Source organism: Chlamydotis macqueenii, chromosome 1, assembly GCF_036417535.1.
Source record: "Chlamydotis macqueenii isolate bChlMac1 chromosome 1, bChlMac1.mat, whole genome shotgun sequence".
Taxonomy (NCBI): Eukaryota; Metazoa; Chordata; class Aves; order Otidiformes; family Otididae; genus Chlamydotis; species Chlamydotis macqueenii.
In genome coordinates, this window is record NC_141556.1 from 215,284,737 (window position 1) to 215,302,509 (window position 17,773).

A 17,773-nucleotide genomic window follows, 5' to 3' on the forward strand; every position below is an offset into this window, starting at 1 on the left:
GTTCGCCAGGTGACATGGGGAACTGAATGCCCTCAGACCGGGGAGAGGGAGTCTTTGGGGCTGTGGGTGCCTGGGGACCAGGGTCTGCTGTGTGCATCAGCATGATAAATCCCCCTCGGGGAAGCAATATCTCGTCTCAGGCCAGCTGATACAGCTAGAAGAAGCGAACATTTCCTGAACATCCCAGTCAGAGTTCAAGGGCTTTCTCCTGTATCAGTCGCTCTCAAAGGAGATCGTGCATCTCCCCGAGTGCAGCAACGGCTCGGCGGGGAGCTCTGTGCTGCGGGTAGTGCTGGCTTCACCTTATTTAACGTGGAGCTGGGGGAACAGACGTGGAGTCTTTGCAACCCCTCGTTTTTCCTTTGGCCCTCTCCAAGACACTCACGGGTGTCGGGACCCTCTGCGTGGGTTTTCTCGTCACAGACGCCAGTGCGTGCACTGGCGGGGAGCGCACGTGAGAGAGCACTGCGGAGTCACGGAGACTCTGCCTGCGACAACTCCGCAGACAAGAAATGCACCCGCACGGGGATGGCACTACATACGACAGCACAAACACCCCCCCCACCACCCCATCCAAGCACAGAGACAGAGACACTGCAGAATCGTGCCGGGAGGCATTTATTTGGCGATGGTACCCAAAGCGCATCTCCTCGTGCTCAGGAGTGCTTGTGGCGGAGCTGGGACCCGTCCTGGCACGGCTGGTGCCGGGATGCTCAGTGGTACTTGCGGGCCAGAGCGTGAGCCACGACGCCCACCAGCTTCTGCCAGGCAAACTGGCAGGCGGGGGTGAAATCCCTGGCGAAGTGGGCGGCCAGGACGATGATCAGGATGTCCCCAAGGAGCTGGAGGAGAAAGAGGAAAACAGACAGGGTTAGCGCTGCGGGAACTGTCGTGCCGCAGCAGACCACAGAGCTGGGGCTGAGCTGTCGGACCCACGGCCTCGCAGAGAAGGCTCTGCACTATTGCTGCACACAGTTCCGCCCATCCCACCCTCTCCTGCCATGTCCTTAGCTCTGAACAGCTGCTGCTTTTACGCAAGCTCTCTGCCTGCCTGGTTTTCCTGCCGCAGGCTTCCCTCCGGTCCCTCTCCTCCCCGTCCCCCTCCAGACACCACCCTGCAACCCACAGGCTTCCCTTCCTTTTTCCTGACTTCTCCCTGAGGCCGAATTCCCCTCCTGGAAAGGCTCTCGCACTCCGCACTCTCCTCTTCCTCCCCAGCCTCCCTTCCTCATCGGAGCGGCCCTCGGGCTGCCGGGCCAGTTACGGGGACTGGCTCACTCCCCATCCCTGACTGCTACAGCCAAACGCTCAGTCTTTCCACAGAAAGCTCTGCATTTGGGGGAAAACAAGATTTGCCTCATTCTTAAAAAAAAAAAAAAAAAGATGAAAGAAAGAATCTTGAAACTATTTCCCCCCATTTTTGGGATGCTAAAGCAATTTGGACTGAGACTCATCCTGCAAAACGATGGGTTTTTTTTTTCCTTTCTCTTTAGATGTAAATGAGGAAAACGATCCATTTTTATTTAAAAGTGTTGGAGGAGGAGGGAGTGACCATCCGGACAGGCAGCCTGTGCTGGACGAGGCAGAAGCCTGCTCTGTGGTTTTCGAGCACACTGGCTGCTTATCTTGCCACAGGACCTATGATTTCCTCGGATGCTCTGCTCAGCTTCCCTCTGCCTCTGGCTCCTCCAGCCCGTGCTGCACCCTCTCCTGGCTTTGCTTTGTTTGTCCCCAAACAGATTTCCTCCAGGTAGCAATCTCCCAACACCTTCTCCTCCCCATCGCTGCACTGGTACTAAAAATGGGGCTTTTTAGTGTGAAAGTCACCCCCGCTCTTGCAAACTGTCCTGCACAAGCTATGGTCTCGCTTGGGTGCTACACAGGGACCCTGCCTCCACCAGCCAAAGAAAGTAGCCCTCGGCAGCGTTGTTGGAAGCAATACCCTCAGATTCGGAGCAATCTGTGACTGTGACTTTCCCCACACGACACAGGGAAGGGGCTGGGACCGCAAACACAGCTCACCCTGAAGTTCTCAGGGTCCACGTGCAGCTTGTCACAGTGCAGCTCGGACAGCTTGGAGTAGGTGGCCTTAATGTTGTCCAGGTTCTTGATGGCTTCCCCAAAGGAGGTGAGCACTTTCTTGCCGTGCGCGCGGACCTTGGGGTTGCCAATGATGGCGGTGGGGCTGGAGAGGTTCCCGAAGGAAGAGAAGAACCTCTGGGTCCAGGGGTAGACGATCAGCAGCCTGAGGAGAGATGGAGGGACACAAGCAGACACGTTAACGCTCCCGTGATCGGGGTGGTTTCCCTACCCAAGGTGCCTGGGAGCAGATGCCCGGGAGCTGGACCTACCTGGCCAGGGCCTCGGCACCGCATTCCTCCACGTTGACCTTGCTCCAGAGGCTGGTGATGAGCTGCTTCTCCTCGGCTGACCAGTGCACCATGGTGGCAGGCGGCTTTTGCTCGGAGCTGCGGGAGGACACAGACCCTGTAGCTGAGCTGCGGACCCCTCGGGGGCTTTTATCCGCTGCGGGCAGCTCCTCCCCACCGCACGCTGGGGGGTCATTGGCTGGGGCTGGCGTGGGGGTCCCCACCACCGGCGAGCAGAAGGGGATGGCCAGGGTGTGGCACTCTGAGAAGGGGCCTCTGGTTATCCTGAGCTCAAGAGCTTTATCCCTTCCCATCCACGTGGGCAGTTCTTCGTCTCACCTACCAGATGTGGGCCCCTTTGCCGAGAAAGGGCTGCACGAGCCACGGCGTGATAGTCCATGGCTCATGTGAGCAGGGGGCTCAGCGGGGCACGAGCCTTGGCTCTCCCAGCTGCTGGACCCCGCTTCTGTCAGCAAAATGATGAATGCCCCTGACAAAACCTGGAGGAACCTGGAGGGGTTTGCCGCCAGCGATCCATGCGGATACCCAGGCTGCAGGAGGACTCCAGGCTCTTGTAGCACCGGGAGCTGTGGGCAACGCTGGGGCTGTTCAGAGGATGCTCAGGCTTTGCAGCTGAAACCCGCATGAACTCCGTTGTCCTCCTCCTGTCACAGAACCTGAGCTGCTTGGTTTAATTTTCCCTTTTGGAGCAGGAGCAAACTCACCCAAACGTTCTCCCCTCAGATGCAAAAGGACCAGCCAGATGCAAGTATCAAACAGGAGCTCCCTTTTCATCCCAATTCTGCTCTCACCCACATCCGTAAGGGGCAGGTGGAACGGGCTTTGAACACGTGAGGGGTGTGCCCCCTCCCCAAAAGCAATGCCCCTGCACAAGGAGGGGCTCCCCTGCTTTATTTTCCAAATAAAACCCCAGGAAACACAGCCTGGTGAAAGCCCAGGGCTCTGAGCCTGATCCCAAGGTGCCTGGGGCAATCCGCTGTCCTTCCATTGTTTCCCCGTAGGATTTGGATTGGGCTGGGTCGTGTCGGAGCAGTGACGGGGAAGAGGTGGGGCGTTTGCAGGGCCAGGTTGCAGCAGGGCTGAAGGGATGGATAAACTTTATTAGAGCTGCCTACAGCGGCCTTTTCTCAGAGAATTCAGTGCACGCGTGCTGCTGCGCTGGAGCACAATGATAAATCATGTCGAGCCTGGCCGGGTGCACGCACGTGAGAGAGCTCACGATGGCAAAACGCTGCCGCCGGCGCCCACCCTCCCGCACCCCTTACCAGCCCCTCCAGGACCCCCAGTGCCGCCAGCGGCAGGAACGGCGGGGTCGGGAAGAGCCCAGCCCTCCTCTGCTGCGCTGACCTGTGGGGTCTGCGCTCTGCTCGGCTCATTTCCACCCCAGACGCTTTGCTTGCAGGAGGAGACCTGAATTATTGTTCAAATAATTCTTCAATTTCTGCCTGAAGTCTATGAACAACCATGCTCCTATGAAATTCTACGAATATCTATCATAGAATCGTTAAGGTTGGAAAAGACCTCCAAGGTCATCAAGTCCAACCGTAGAATGAAACCTGTGAAAAATCATGTGAGAACCTGGGTTTTTTGTGACTCTGGACACCTGACCAGGACTGCCCGCTGTTCCTGCCCGGGCAGGGAGGACAGCACTTTGGGACTTACCAGGAATCACCTGCTCACTTTCCCGGCCTCTGCCTTGACACCAGAAATGCCTCTTCCTCCGAGAAACGTGTGTGAGGAGGGGGATTTGTGGGTCACAGGGGGCTTTTAGCGACCTCCAGCGGGTCAGGGGCGGAGAGCGGGATGTTCGTGAACACGGATGGAGCAGGGACGGGATGCAGGGCAGACGGTGTTGGAGATGCTGGGATATACAGCCGTGCCCTCTCTTTTATTTCCCTTTAAAAAGTCAGCACATCCTTCCAGCTAACCGCTGCTTTTCCTACGCCACGCTCAGCTCGGACGGCACTTCCCACGCCGACACTCAAACTGCTTCATGCACGCAGAGCATCGATTGATGCTCACATCCAGAAAATTATCAACAGTCACCACTGTCAGCAGGATCGCCAACCCCCCCTCCCCAAAATCGCAGAAGGGGCGGTGTGGGGTGAGAAAGCAGCACATAAACAAAGTCTGGGCAGGTCGTGATAGCAAAATGTTTATCTCAAACTTGCCCCCGCCCAGCTGGCTGCCTGGCCAGGATGAGTCAGCTAATTTCTCGTAGGCTTTATGCCAGGAATGAGCCAGGGTGGATTAAATTCTGCACTTTGTTTATCCTCCCTAAAAAAATATGGACCCTCCGAGTTCCCCTCGCCTGCAAGAAAACACACAGGTTTCATGGTAAAACACAGCCCCGCTCCTCGGCGCCAGCTTCCCAGCACACGGCCAGAGATGGCAGGGCTGTGTATGCCGTCAGTGGGACTTACAGACACAAATCCCACCCAGACCCCCCCCAAAAAACAAGCAGAGCAAAGGGAGATGGTATTTTCTGGGAGCAAAACACCCACCCTGCTGGAGCTTACACCCCTGGTCCTCATCCCCCCCTTACGCCCCCAGCCCTCCAGCCTCTCAGGGACACACGGACTCGGTGGAAACTTCACAGGATGAGTTTTATTTGGCTGTCACAAGCTGTCAGCTCCAGGGCAGCGCGTCAGTCGGTGCAGGACACGCGGCTGGAGGATGCTGCCGGGGCTTTCCCGCTGGCGCTTAGTGGTACTTGCGGGCCAGGGCGTGGGCCACCACGCGGACCAGCTTTTGCCAGGCAGCCTGGCATTCGGGAGTGAAATCCTTGGTGAAGTGGGCGGCCAGGACGATGATCAGGATGTCACCCAGGAGCTGCGGGGGGGACACAAGAGCACCCTCAGGTTAGCAACGCCCAGCAGCCCGCACATCCTCACGCAAACACTCGCATCAGACCCCGGGAAGCATTGGGGAAACCTCTGAGCATTTCGTAGGCTCAGAAACGTCCCTGGAGTCCTTTTTAAAACGCGTCCTAAACTTGTTCTCTGCTCTTACTCTACTCTAGATTCTGCTGCTGCTATGGGAAGAGGGATCAAAAAATCTAGAGAAATTTTGTTGATTAAATTTTCCAGCTCCTTTTGGGACTTTCTCCTGAGCAGAGCAGGCAGCTGAGCATCTGCCACGCAGAGGGGAGCTGGCGCTCGGCACTGCGCAGCGCCCTGGAAGGAGCAGTGACGAGGTGACATCCCCGGTGACAAATGTTGAGGTTACATCCCCACTAGGAAACTCCGAGCTCCAGAGATGTGCGAGCCAAAGTTTTCTCTCCCTCTAGGTCCCATTCCTCTGCTTTCGGTATCCGGCCGCCGTCTCTCGCTCACCACTCATCGCTCCTCTCTCCTCCGTGCCAGGCTTTGCTCCTGCCCCTTCGCTTCCCCCTTGGCACAAACCTCTTCCTGCTCAACAACTGCTTTCGCTTCACTCTCCCCCTCCCTTTCCGCACTGAAACCACCTCCTCGCTTCCTTCCCGTGCGCCCTTGCTCGCACCCTCCGTAACCATCACCGCTCTGCCCCCTCGGTGCTGCAGCCTGGTCCCTTCCCCCTCCTGCGCCTCCCCCTCACCCCAACCACCAGCGCCTCTTCCTCCTGCACTGGTGTGACTCCGGTAAAGCCCTCACGTGGCAGGGATGGGGTTAGGGGAGAAACCGCCCACAGAGACTTGATGGGGAGGACGGGTCGCCTGGTCAGGAGCATCGCTCACCCTGAAGTTCTCGGGGTCCACGTGCAGCTTGTCGCAGTGCAGCTCGGACAGCTGGGCGAAGGTGTTCTTGATGTTGTCGAGGTTCTTGACGGCATCCCCGAAGGAGGTGAGCACTTTCTTGCCATGGGCGCGGACCATGGGGTTGCCAAGGATGGCGGTGGGGCTGGAGAGGTTCCCAAAGGAAGCAAAGAACCTCTGGGTCCAGGGGTAGACGATCAGCAGCCTGGGGAGAGATGGAGGGACACAAGCAGACATGTTAACGCTCCCGTGATTGGAGTGGTTTCTCTACCCAAGGTGTCCGGGAGCTGGACCTACCTGGCCAGGGCCTCAGCACCGCAGTCGGCCACATTGACCTTGCCCCAGAGGCCGGTGATGAGCTGCTTCTCTTCGGCTGACCAGTGCACCATGGCGGCGGGCGGTGGGTAGCGTGTGGCTGCTGGCAGGTACGGCGGAAGTCTCGGCTCTTGCTCCCGAGGGGATCGCGCACTGGTGACCAGCTCTCCCTGTCCCCACTTTTATACGCTACGCTGGGGCCCTCCTCTTCCCCGCGCACCCCTCCATTGGCTGGGTCCCCGGGGTGGGGGGGGGACCTCGCAGGCCTGGCACCCCAAGGGAGGGGACACGGCATCAGGGTGGGGCCCCGGGGCAAGATGCCCAGATCCAGCACTGGAACGGGCTGGCGGGCCGCCCTCCGGCTGTCTTTGATTTCCAGCTCTGCAACTCCCTGTGAAGGGTGGCATTTATCTCCACGCAGAGCCCGAGCACGGCACCGCGACTCCTGCGTAGGCCCTGGGTGGAAGGTGCGCGCGAGGCTTGGTGCCCCTCGCATGGTGCGAACCACGGCGGGCTGCACGACTGCTGGAGACTCGGATTTGGGGCTGTTGGATCCTCCCGTGTGCACCAGTTTCTCTTTGTCCTCTTCTTGCAGGGCCTGCCAGGCTTTGGGTTCTCCTTGTTCTTTCCTATCGCCTATTGGAGTTTGTGAACTCTGCAGTAGCACTAAGAAAACCACGGAACATGGCTCGAAGTCAGAGCGAGCTCCTGTCTCAAAGAGCCTGATAGCAAAAGTCAAGCAGAGCTGGAAGGGAGACGTTCTAACGCAGGGTGCTAGCTCACAGGGGCTCCGGGAGAAGTGGGGAGGACTGGGTATACTGGGGTCTGCATGGATGCATGGCAAGAGACCGTGCCTGCCCAGGCGACTGGGCAGACAGAGGAGCTGTGGTCCTCCTGAGCAGTGGGAGAGGGTCTCCCAGGGCTGCCCACCTGCTCCCGCACCCAGCACAGCGAGGTGGGACGCAGGAGTTGGGGCCGGGGACAGAGCTTGTGGGGCCAGACATGGGAATGGCAACCGGCCCAGTGCGGTCTGGTTGACCGCAGAGCAAGGGGTTTGCCTTGGCCGTGGGCTGCGGGCTGCCACCGTTTCTGGTCCCTCTTTTCAGGAGGGGGCTTGGCTGAAGGACCCTGGGGCCAGGTCTGGGGGATGACGCCGCTCCCCGGCCCTCCACGCTGAACAGTGTGGTCGGTGTTTACTGCCAACCCGCGCTGGAACCATTCGCTCTGCCGTCTCCCTGATAAGGGGATGCGAGGGATTCACCGCCCAGAAACCCCAGACGTGTCCCAGAGCTGCTCTCGGTGCCGCGGGGATGCTGCGAGTCTGAGAGGAGGACAGGAGGCTGGGAGGGCCGTGGTCCTCTGTGTGGCGTGGAAACTGCCCAGGGAATTTCGTTTTGCTTGTGGAAAGTGAGATGCAGGGGCCAGTGAAACCAGGCGGTCTGTCCTTCCTGCACATGACATTACTGTTCTTGCCTTATTTTTGCCATAATAGTTGTGTTTGTTACATTCTGCCTTTAATAATCTGAGAATGATTTACACAAAAAAAAAAAAACCCAAAACCAAACAACGAAAAAAGCATTTTTCCTTCCAAATTGCAAATGATGGACTTAATCTCACTGCCACTTCTACCACTGCACATTTTGGTAGAAAGATTTCTTCCACTTCCTCTGTGAAAGACTTAGAACATGAAACCCAGTGACGTTACCTGGTGCCCCAAAAAAAGCACAGGAGTGTTTCTGTTTCTGTTTCGTAGTCTGTGATTTGGATGGGTGTTCAACGTTCCCCCGGATTCCCCAGCTTAGACAAGCCCCACTTGCATGAGTCCATGGACAAGGTCGCGGCTCCCGTTACCCCGTCCGTGCGAGCGCCCTGTTCCCTCTCCCCATCTCCCACCCGTTCCCACAGACAGGCAGACGCCCCTGCGTGGCTGAAGCAGTTGATGTTTATTGACAATTGGAGACCAGCAGAACCGGAGGGCGTTTCCTCGTCAGCCGGGAGTGTCTCGGGGCACGAATGCTTGCGGGAGGCTCAGTGGTACTCGTGGGCCAGGGCGTGGGCCACCACCCGGACCATCTTCTGCCAGACGGACTGGCAGGCAGGGGTGAAGTCCTTGCCGAAGTGGGCGGCCAGGACGATGATGAGGATGTCACCCAGGAGCTGGTGATGGAGAGAGGAGAAGCTGTCAGCCCAGCGCTGCCCACCACCTCCCTCCCCACCATCGCAGCACCCAGGTGTCTGCGTGTGGACATCGGTTATCGGGGAATTCATCTCAAAGCAAGGAAGGGATTTACCACAGCCCTGTGCAGAGCACCTGACCCCTTGCACAGCTTGCATCTCTCATGCTCACCAGGACGCGTGGATGTGCCCGATCCCCCTCCCCAAACACCTTCCTTTGCCTGCTGTGCCAGTGTCCTCCCTCTGCTTGCACCAGGTTTGCCCTTTCCTTTGGTTTCCCTGCCCACCCGTGCTTTCCCTGGCTCAGATCCACTCCTTCTGCTGGAGTGACCGTGTTTATTGTCTCTGCTCGTTCAACCACTCCATCATGGCCAACCTCAGCTCTTCCCTCCAAACCCTCTCTCAGCTTCTTCCCTTCTGGTTGCTGGCTGCTCCAACCCAACATTGATTCCTACTGGCACATATTTGACGCTGTGTTTCACCCCCATCTACTTCACCCGCCTGTGTCTCTCCTGTCACGGGTCCCAGCCCCATAACTATTCTCCCCAAATATGCCTATTCACACTCCCATCACCTCCGCTGCCCATGCCCTCAGCAGGCTCCCAGGCTCAGGGTTTCTCTCCCGGGTCACCCTGACCGTCGGACACCTCAGAGCCCTCTCCAGAGAACAGAAACCTCTGCCCAGTTGAGCCTGGAGTCTGAGCACAGCTCACCCTGAAGTTCTCGGGGTCCACGTGCAGCTTGTCACAGTGGAGTTTGCTCAGCTGAGCAAAGCATTTCTTGATGTTGTCCAGGTTCTTGACGGCTTCCCCGAAGGAGGTGAGCACTTTCTTGCCATGGGCGCGGACCATGGGGTTGCCAATGATGGCGGTGGGGCTGGAGAGGTTCCCGAAGGACGAGAAGAACTTCTGGGTCCAGGGGTAGACGATCAGCAGCCTGGGGAGAGATGGAGGGACACAAGCAGACACATTAATGCTCCCGTGATTGGAGTGGTTTCTCTCCCCAAGGTGCCGCTGAGCAGATGCCTGGGAGCTGGACCTACCTGGCCAAGGCCTCAGCGCCGCATTCGGCCACGTTGACCTTGCTCCAGATGCTGGTGATGAGCTGCTTCTCTTCAGCTGTCCAGTGCACCATGGTGGCGGGTTTGCCCGGGGCTTCCCTGAACAATGGCAAGGAAGTGGAGCCAAAGCCTGCCCCAGGGATTTTTATACACTAGGAACAGCTTGTCCTAATCTCAGTTCACGTAGCTGCTGGTTGGGGCCCGGCAGGGAGCTGGGCTGCACAGGGAAAGATAGCAATGTTGGATGGTGTCCAAGGGGAAAGAGGCCCTTTCCCCACTCTGCCTTTGAGTGGACAAGCATCACCTCGCACCCGTGCGCTTGTATCCGCAGCCCCGAGCGCAGGTCGAGCTGCCTGCGCAGCTGTGGGTTTCCAGTGCTGCAGAGGCTGAACACGCAGTGCAGACCCACGAAGCCAGGCAGTGATGTTCAAAGAGTTCACAGTCTTCACCTTGCCCGTGTTTTCAGCCCCGTAACAATTCATTGCTGCCCTGCGCCCCTGGGATTCATCCTGAACAACTCTAGGCATCATCCACTCTGGCCCTAAAGGGTCAGGGATTCACTGGGAAACAAGGACTGAGTGGTCACTCCCAAATCTAGGCCCCGTAATTTAAATGCAAGAGCCTTCTTTCTTGTCTGTCCTAGCAAAGAGCTTCCAAGTTGTTGTCCATCGCTGTTGTCCATTGTTGTTGTCCATCATTGTAGTCCATCGCTGTTGTCCATCGTTGTTGTCCATCATTGTAGTCCATCGCTGTTGTCCATCTCTGTTGTCCATCATTGTAGTCCATCGCTGTTGTCCATTGTTGTTGTCCATCATTGTAGTCCATCGCTGTTGTCCATCATTGTAGTCCATCGCTGTTGTCCATCATTGTAGTCCATCACTGTTGTCCATTGTTGTTGTCCATCATTGTAGTCCATCACTGTTGTCCATCTCTGTTCTGAGCCTAAGCTCTGCTGTTGCCCATCTCTAGTGCAATTCCCTGTCATCAGAGAAAGTGGATCCATCTCAAAGGCACAACTCTGAGCTATGAGCCTCCAGAGCATGGTGTTACCCCTGGCCTTAGTCCTATGAGGAGTACAAGCCCGACACACCACCCATGCAGACACATGATGCCAGTGGACGTCTAGGACTGGGCTGTACTGTGCAAAACCAGACTGACATTAATTTTATCTACTGGTCCTCCAGGAAGAGGACAATCATAGAATCATAGAATCATTAAGGTTGGAAAAGACCTCCAAGATCATCAAGTCCAACCACCAACCTAACACCACCATGTCCACTAAGGACAACAGAGCATTCATTTTATTTTAGATTTTGAATGCCTCATTACTGTACGGGGCTGATGGCTGTCCCTTGGTCTAATAATTGAGTGGCTTTGGGACACAGTTCTGAGCCTGCCCAAATCGGAAATGGAGCATACACCAAATAAAAAGCAGAACCAGTTGGGGAGCAGTGCTTATTTTTTTTCAGGCTGCTGGCTGGAACATGCAATAAAACCTTTCCTGCATGGCGGAAGTCAGATGGTTTTGCCGTATCAGGCACTAGTGCTGATGAACTCTTGCGTGCAGACACTGCTTTTACCAGAAAAAGTTCTTTTGCTGTATAGCATACCTCATAGCTCAAAAAAAATAAGCTGACCTGGCAAAGCAGCATGGCTGTATTGGTAGAGCTGTCCTGACCAGACTGCTTGTTCACATGCTTGTTCAGCCCCGAGAAACAGCCTTGCAGAGACGTCTCCGCTGCCGGCAGGATGAAGGCTGCCCTCTTATCTCCCTCTTGGCAGCAGCCCTCACCAATCTGAAGAGCGCTATCTGGTCTCTCATCTGCCTGCCCCAGACAAAGCTGTCAGTAGGTTCTTCCAGCTTCCGTCTGCTCGGTACCACTGCTCCCTGCGGTTACCACGTCTTCAGAAGCTGTGACTTTTTTCTGCCCTTCTACTTGGCACGGCACCTCGATCCAGGGTGTTTCCTGCTAACAGGGGAGGACAACAAAGAGCAGAAGTCTTCTCCCTGCTGTCATTTTGCAAACAGGGCGCTGATGCGCTGTGGGAGGCATTGATGCACTTCAAGTCACGCAAGAGGCCCGTGACAGTCAGGTGCAGAGCTCTGCCTGCTCCCTTCAGCTGTAACGGGTGACCTGAACTTATAAATTCTCTAATTGCAGCTCTGGTTCTGCCATACGTGCAAACTGGCTCACGCGAGTGCTGTCTCAGTTACCACAGACATAGGAAACGAGGAGGCTGTAACGCCGGTGAATTGCTCTGCAGACCCAGCTTCCAGATTCTTTGTCAGCAGGGTGAACGGGTGAACGGGTGCCATCGGTCCTGCGGTGTCTCAACCCCGGAGCAGCAGGATGCACCATCCCCAAGGGCAGTTTCAAACGCCCATCCCAAGCGTCCAAGCAAAGGATGAACAACGCCTGGGGCTTGCTGAGCTTCCCCCATCTCTCCTTCCTCCCCCCTGCTTCAGCCCTGACCCCCCCAGCCTACGCGGCCCCTTGCACACTGCTGCGGGCAGCAGCATCTCCCGAGCTCACGATGTCCCTGACGGAGAGCATCAAGTGATTCCTTCGCAGCGCTTTTCACACCGTCTCCAGCAATCGCACCAGTGCCACGGGGCAGTTATCAGCTGTCGGCTGACAGAAGGAAAAGGCATGAGATTAAACTCCCTGTGAAAGAGTCCCAAGGGCTTTTTAGTTTTAAGATTAGTCAGCCACAAAGACTTTTTAAGGAGACCTGCTGTGCTGGGCAAGCCCGGAGGCTGTTTACATCAGTTGGGCAGCAGTCCCTGATGCTGTCAGAGGCAGGAGCTCACGGTCCAGCAGAAACGGCCCCAAGGGTGCCTGTGAGGACAGCGGGGTGATCCCAGCCAGGACGCCGCGAGCATTCACTGTAAGCAGCCCCTACACTGTGAGACGGCGGAGACACGCGGGGAAAAACAACGGCACGGCAGCCCAGACCTCTGTGCTCTGCCTGAGGCTTCTCCAGGGGATCCATCCCTCTCATCTATTTTTATAAGAAAGGGTCCATTTTAAAATCACCCGCTTTATGGCTGAGGGGTGGAGGTCTGGCCGGCAATTTTTGGATGCTCAGAGCTCCCGGCACAGAGGTCGTGTGTTGAGGGGGCTGCTTGGTGGCACCGGGCAGGAGGGGAAGAGTTCATCGCTTCCTTCGGCTTGGGTGGAAGAGTCCCTTCAGTCTATCTTCATCTCTTGGCCCCGCACCGGGCCATCCCCACTCCCACGGACAAGAACCGTCCCTTTTTATAGACAAACCAGCCCAAGGGCGGCGAAAGGCAGCTGCAGCGGCAGCGTTTGTGAAACAAGAGGAATTTATTGGTCACTCTGATTGCGGCAGGCAGTGTCCCACGCCGAGCTTTACCAGCACCCTTATCAGCAGGAGTGGCAGCTGTACCCAGCCTCTGCCGCTCTGGATCCAGGCCAGCCTCTTCTCTCTCCTCTAAAACACACAATTTCTTGTGTCTTAAGCCAGCAGGTCTTAGGGATGTCTTTATTCCCACTTTCTCCACCTGAACAGCCCATTCCGGGCTCATCACACTCTGTGCCAGCATCTCGTGGTCCCCCAGCGGAGTGCAGGAGCTCGTTCCTCTCCCCGGGAATGGAAGCAGCAGGCAGCAAAATGGGAACGTGTGTCAGCCAGCCCTGCCACAGTCAGGCCATGGAGGGCTGGAACTACTCTGAGGGGACCCTGGGCTCCAAAAGGCCGTTTGCACCATGCAGGGATGCTGATCCGGTTGGAGATGTCCCTGCTCCCTGCAGGGGGGTTGGACTGGATGGGCTTTAATGGTCCTTTCCCACCCAAACCATCCTGTGATCCTATGATTCTACTGACCCTGCTTCCTCTGCAAAGAGCCGTTAGAGCTACCAATGCAAGATTTGGACTTGATGATCTTGGAGGTCTTTGGAAAAGAGATCCTAACACTGCTAGGCCTGGGCAGTGCCATTTCCACACCAGGCTTGCCGTGGTGCTCATCTAGCCTGCATCCAGGGCTCGCCTCTAACCCGCCTTTGGGGTCAGATGGGCTGTTGGTGGTCATCACTTTGCTTCACATAAGAGACAGGCAACCTTCCCCTGGACAGGGGCTCACCCTGGCTCTGCAACAGCACCCTGCCCCTTGCCTGTGCCTCTAATTGCAGATTGGGGCCGGCAGGACCACCCAGGTGCTGGCCGTAGCGCGCGGCCGGGGAGGAGGACACGCTGCCCATCACCTCTGGGATGTGTCCGTGGCACAGGGGGAGATAAGAGGAACGGAACCGTGAGGATGTTCACAAACACTGGGGTGAACACGTGTTGCTGAGGTCCACAGCTGCTCTGCAAGTGGGCATTTGCTGGTTTGGGACCCAGAAATACAAACGCACGGGCAGAGTGCGTGCTGCTGGATGCACCCACGGCCGTTTTGTTGTCACGTTCGCCCGTGCCTCGAGGGCAGGAGACCTTTTCTGTTCAGTGCCAGCTCCCAAGGTTTTGAACGGCACGTTTGTGCTAACTGCAACAGGGCGCTGGGAACGGCCTTGCCGCCTGAAATCACGCTGAAATGCCCGTTTGCTGACGGGAAGGAGAACAGCGTGCTGCAGGAACACTGGGCTTTCTTTTTATTTTTCCCCAGCCCGGGACGTTCTCAGCACTGCCAGTGAGGCTGGACCCTTTGCCTGTCACACGCACTGTCCGTGTAGGGTGGAGGGGTCGTAAGTGCACATCCCTGCTTTACCAGGAGAAAGGCAGAAAATGCATTCCGAAATCACACAAAACAAGGATTTCACCATTCTGAGACACCAGCCTGTCTGTCCTTGCTGCTTTTCAACTTATTCCTGGAAAAGCGCTGCTGAAACAGATGTGCTTACGCAGAATCCCTCCATTTCAGTGAAAAAAATTCTTCCCTTAAGCCGGTCTGAGTAAAAATAGCTCTGACTGGTCCTGTTTAAAAGCTGCCCTCACCCCCTCCTCTTGGGATGTGCACATTTTCTTTCAGATGTCATATTTTGATCAAAAAGCACAGGAGTGATGGTGAGAGCATTTCCATTACCGATTCGGGAAATACTTTTGATCATCTTTTTAAAAATGCACCAGCACTGTAAATATGAAGGGACAAATTTCAGCCTAATCTACGCTGGGCTCGCACGCTCCCACCAGCCCGGAGCCCACTGTTCCCCTTTCACGCCCCCCGCTCCCTCTCTCCCACCCCACAGGCAGCCGCAGAGACACAGGAATGGGCGAAAAAGTCCAGAAAACGTGAGTTTTTATTGACTGTTACAGACACATCTGCCCCCAGAGGGTCTAGTGGTACTTGTAGGCCAGCGCGTGAGCCACCACGCCAACCAGCTTCTGCCAGGTGGCCTGGCAGGCGGGGGAGAAGTCCTTGCCGAAGTGCGCGGCCAGCACGATGATGAGGATGTCACCCAGGAGCTGGAGGGGAGAAGGAAGGAAATCAGGTCAGCGCGGTGCTCAGCACCCCTTCCCTGGTGCAGGACCCGGGGACCAGCGGCTGGAGGGTCCCGGAGGCTGCAACCCGGGGAAGATCTTTTAGCTCTGTGCAGGAGAATAGTGCTGTCCGTATGCCCCGGTGTCCACCTGCTCTGCTTCTGCTCCTCACACCTGCTTTTTCCAGCCCCTAGACTTTATTTCCAGACATTTTCTACCTTTTTTCCTTTTTTCTACTCCACACACCCTGTTCTCTTTCCCTTCATTCCCCTCCTGTTCCTCTCCCTCACCTGCTGACCTTGTCCCCACTCTCAGACCTCTTCTCTCTGTCTCTAATCCCAGTCTGCTTCTCTTCCCAGCAGTGTCCAGCCCCTGACCATCCCACGCTTACTTTTCCCTCTCCTCCCACATCTGTCAGCCTTGGAAAAAGGGGAGACAAGCTCTTCCTTATCCTTGCAACCAGGAGGTGCCCATCGCAGTGACGCAGAGGGACTTCCCTCCATGCCCTCCAGGCTTTCAGAGCATCTCCCTGTTTTTGTCCCCAAACCCCTCACAGCCTGGAGCCTGCCATTTCCCTGGCATTATCAAATGCTCAACCCTCCCCTCTCCCCCAGTTTCCATCCAAGCTAGCCCATTTCTGTTTGGTAACTACAATATATGTTATTCATGCTTTTTTAAAAGCCTCCAGGCACTGAGATGCTCTGCAGGATGGAGGGAGAGAGGGTCAACCCCGAGTGCAGCTCACCCTGAAGTTCTCGGGGTCCACGTGCAGCTTCTCGCAGTGCAGCTCGGACAGCTTGGAGTAGGTTGTCTTGAGGTTGTCCAGGTTCTTGACGGCATCCCCGAAGGAGGTGAGCACTTTCTTGCCATGGGCACGGACCTTGGGGTTGCCAATGATGGCGGTGGGGCTGGAGAGGTTCCCAAAGTTATCGAAGAACCTCTGGGTCCAGGGGTAGACGATCAGCAGCCTGGGGAGAGATGGAGGGACACAAGCAGACACGTTAACGCTCCCGTGATCAGGGTGGTTTCCCTACCCAAGGTGCCTGGGAGCAGATGCCCGGGAGCTGGACCTACCTGGCCAGGGCCTCGGCACCGCATTCCTCCACGTTGACCTTGCTCCAGAGGCTGGTGATGAGCTGCTTCTCCTCGGCTGACCAGTGCACCATGGTGGCAGGCGGTTTTGCTCGGAGCTGCGGGAGGACACAGACCCTGTAGCTGAGCTGCAGACCCCTCGAGGGCTTTTATCCGCTGCGGGCAGCTCCTCCCCACCGCGCGCTGGGGGGTCATTGGCTGGGGCCGGCGTGGGGGTCCCCACCAGCAGTGGGTTGGTCTGTCCATGGACTGGTCAGTCTGCAGTGAGGTGTGGTCTTCAAGGAAAAAGCCCTGTGAGGTGCTTAACAGGCGGGCTCAGGACACGATTCCCCCTTATCTCCCTCCGCTTCCCCCACGACTGCGTGCTCACGCCGCCCCGAGCCCTCCAGCCTGCAGCCAGCACTGACCCGCGCGCAAGGGGCTTTGCGACGGCCTCATACTGGCATCGCCCGACCTTTGAGCCCCCTGCGGGACTTACAGGGTCTCTAGACTTGAGGGGTGTTTCTCTGATGGGATAGGTAACCTCATTTATGAACTGAGGCACTTCTGCTCCGGAGCACGCTCCCGGGGTGCTGAGTGCTGTTGCCCGTGGCTGCAGCTCTGGACACACAGACTCGCAGAGAAGTCCTTGTCTGTTTTCCTAAGCTGGCAGCTTTCATCAGGCGGAAGTGTGGAAAACATAGAACCACAGAATGGTTTGGGTGGGAAGGGACTGTCCAAGCCCACCCAGCCCAACCCCCTGCCAGGAGCAGGGACATCTCCAACCACATCAGGTTGCTCAGAGCCCCGGCCAACCTGGCCTGGAATGTTTCCAGGGATGGGGCATCCACCGCCTCGCTGGGCAACCTGGGACAGTGTTCCATCACCCTCAGCGTAAAAAATTTTTTCCTAATATCCAGTCTGAATCTGCCTCCCTCTGTTTTAAAACCATCACCCCTCGGCCCATCAGTCCAGTTCCTCCACACCTGAACTGGGTGCTGGAGATCCAAGGATGTGCAGCCACATGTTAATGAAACAGAGGGAACCTCCCCATGCTCCGGGTTTCGAGGAACACCTATGTGGGATGCTGGTGCCGGATCAGGCTGTGATGGCGCGGGCTCCTCTGCTCTTTTCACGTGCGTGCAGTGTTAATGAGGCCGGCACTTCCCCCTCCGTGCCCTGCTGGGAAATTAAACACCTCGCACAAGGATAGCAGGACCCGCCACATTACAGCCAGACCGGCCACATCCACTTCCACCAGCTCAGAGCAACCAAAGGCTTTTGTTTGGCTCTGGGTGTCACCTTCCCATTGAACCACATGGGTGGCGTGTTTTTTTTTCCTATTTTCCTGTTTTTTCAGCCTTCAGGTGAAGCCATGCTCCCGTGCTCAGAAAGGCAAGGCCAGGATGCACGAGGCGCATGGCATCCTGACAAGACTGCAGACTTTGGGTCTGTCTGTAGGCAGTCTAGGAGGTCTCATCCAGACCTCTGACCTCATCCAGACCTCTGACCCATTCCTGTTACGGATCAATACTGGTCCATTGGTCTCACTGGGATGGCCCAAGCCCCTCACTGTGATCCAGTTGGGATGGT

General features: G+C 56.7%; 4 protein-coding genes across 5 annotated transcripts; all 4 read right to left on the reverse strand.

The window, feature by feature from the left end:
• Positions 1–593: 593 nt before the first annotated feature.
• Positions 594–16,698, reverse strand: LOC104485675 (hemoglobin subunit epsilon). 2 transcript variants are annotated; one of them, XM_086739857.1, is made up of 4 exons: positions 16,680–16,698; positions 2,352–2,468; positions 2,023–2,245; positions 594–842 (listed from the first exon to the last, which is right to left on the reverse strand). In XM_086739857.1, the coding sequence occupies exons 2-4, from the start codon at positions 2,441–2,443 to the stop codon at positions 714–716; spliced, it is 444 nt and encodes a 147-aa protein (XP_086595983.1). In that variant the 5' UTR covers positions 2,444–2,468; positions 16,680–16,698; the 3' UTR covers positions 594–713. The 2 variants fall into 2 exon arrangements, with proteins under 2 accessions (XP_086595983.1, XP_086595984.1); XM_086739858.1 differs by lacking the exon at positions 16,680–16,698 and adding an exon at positions 4,166–4,396.
• Positions 4,978–6,598, reverse strand: LOC104485680 (hemoglobin subunit beta). The gene is made up of 3 exons (XM_086739859.1): positions 6,421–6,598; positions 6,106–6,328; positions 4,978–5,222 (listed from the first exon to the last, which is right to left on the reverse strand). Exons 1-3 carry the CDS (start codon positions 6,510–6,512, stop codon positions 5,094–5,096), a joined length of 444 nt encoding a protein of 147 aa, XP_086595985.1. The 5' UTR covers positions 6,513–6,598; the 3' UTR covers positions 4,978–5,093.
• LOC104477110 (hemoglobin subunit beta) lies at positions 8,363–9,811 on the reverse strand. The gene is made up of 3 exons (XM_010117104.2): positions 9,656–9,811; positions 9,327–9,549; positions 8,363–8,595 (listed from the first exon to the last, which is right to left on the reverse strand). Exons 1-3 carry the CDS (start codon positions 9,745–9,747, stop codon positions 8,467–8,469), a joined length of 444 nt encoding a protein of 147 aa, XP_010115406.2. The 5' UTR covers positions 9,748–9,811; the 3' UTR covers positions 8,363–8,466.
• On the reverse strand, positions 14,911–16,633 carry LOC104477111 (hemoglobin subunit rho). Its single transcript, XM_010117105.2, has 3 exons — positions 16,184–16,633; positions 15,855–16,077; positions 14,911–15,094 (listed from the first exon to the last, which is right to left on the reverse strand). The coding sequence occupies exons 1-3, from the start codon at positions 16,273–16,275 to the stop codon at positions 14,966–14,968; spliced, it is 444 nt and encodes a 147-aa protein (XP_010115407.1). The 5' UTR covers positions 16,276–16,633; the 3' UTR covers positions 14,911–14,965.
• Positions 16,699–17,773: the final 1,075 nt, after the last annotated feature.

Bases quoted from the DNA above. Each gene is read 5' to 3' on its own strand.
- LOC104485680 (XM_086739859.1), bottom strand. From the start codon at position 6,512: ATGGTGCACTGGTCAGCCGAAGAGAAGCAGCTCATCACCGGCCTCTGG. The intron at 6,329-6,420 runs GTAGGTCCAGCT...ATCTCTCCCCAG, and splicing joins GGTGCTGAGGCCCTGGCCAG to GCTGCTGATCGTCTACCCCT. The intron at 5,223-6,105 runs GTGAGCGATGCT...TCCCCCCCGCAG, and splicing joins TGGACCCCGAGAACTTCAGG to CTCCTGGGTGACATCCTGAT.
- LOC104477110 (XM_010117104.2), bottom strand. From the start codon at position 9,747: ATGGTGCACTGGACAGCTGAAGAGAAGCAGCTCATCACCAGCATCTGG. The intron at 9,550-9,655 runs GTAGGTCCAGCT...ATCTCTCCCCAG, and splicing joins GGCGCTGAGGCCTTGGCCAG to GCTGCTGATCGTCTACCCCT. The intron at 8,596-9,326 runs GTGAGCTGTGCT...CTCCATCACCAG, and splicing joins TGGACCCCGAGAACTTCAGG to CTCCTGGGTGACATCCTCAT.
- LOC104477111 (XM_010117105.2), bottom strand. From the start codon at position 16,275: ATGGTGCACTGGTCAGCCGAGGAGAAGCAGCTCATCACCAGCCTCTGG. The intron at 16,078-16,183 runs GTAGGTCCAGCT...ATCTCTCCCCAG, and splicing joins GGTGCCGAGGCCCTGGCCAG to GCTGCTGATCGTCTACCCCT. The intron at 15,095-15,854 runs GTGAGCTGCACT...TCTCCCCTCCAG, and splicing joins TGGACCCCGAGAACTTCAGG to CTCCTGGGTGACATCCTCAT.
- LOC104485675 (XM_086739857.1), bottom strand. From the start codon at position 2,443: ATGGTGCACTGGTCAGCCGAGGAGAAGCAGCTCATCACCAGCCTCTGG. The intron at 2,246-2,351 runs GTAGGTCCAGCT...ATCTCTCCTCAG, and splicing joins GGTGCCGAGGCCCTGGCCAG to GCTGCTGATCGTCTACCCCT. The intron at 843-2,022 runs GTGAGCTGTGTT...TTTCTCCTCCAG, and splicing joins TGGACCCTGAGAACTTCAGG to CTCCTTGGGGACATCCTGAT.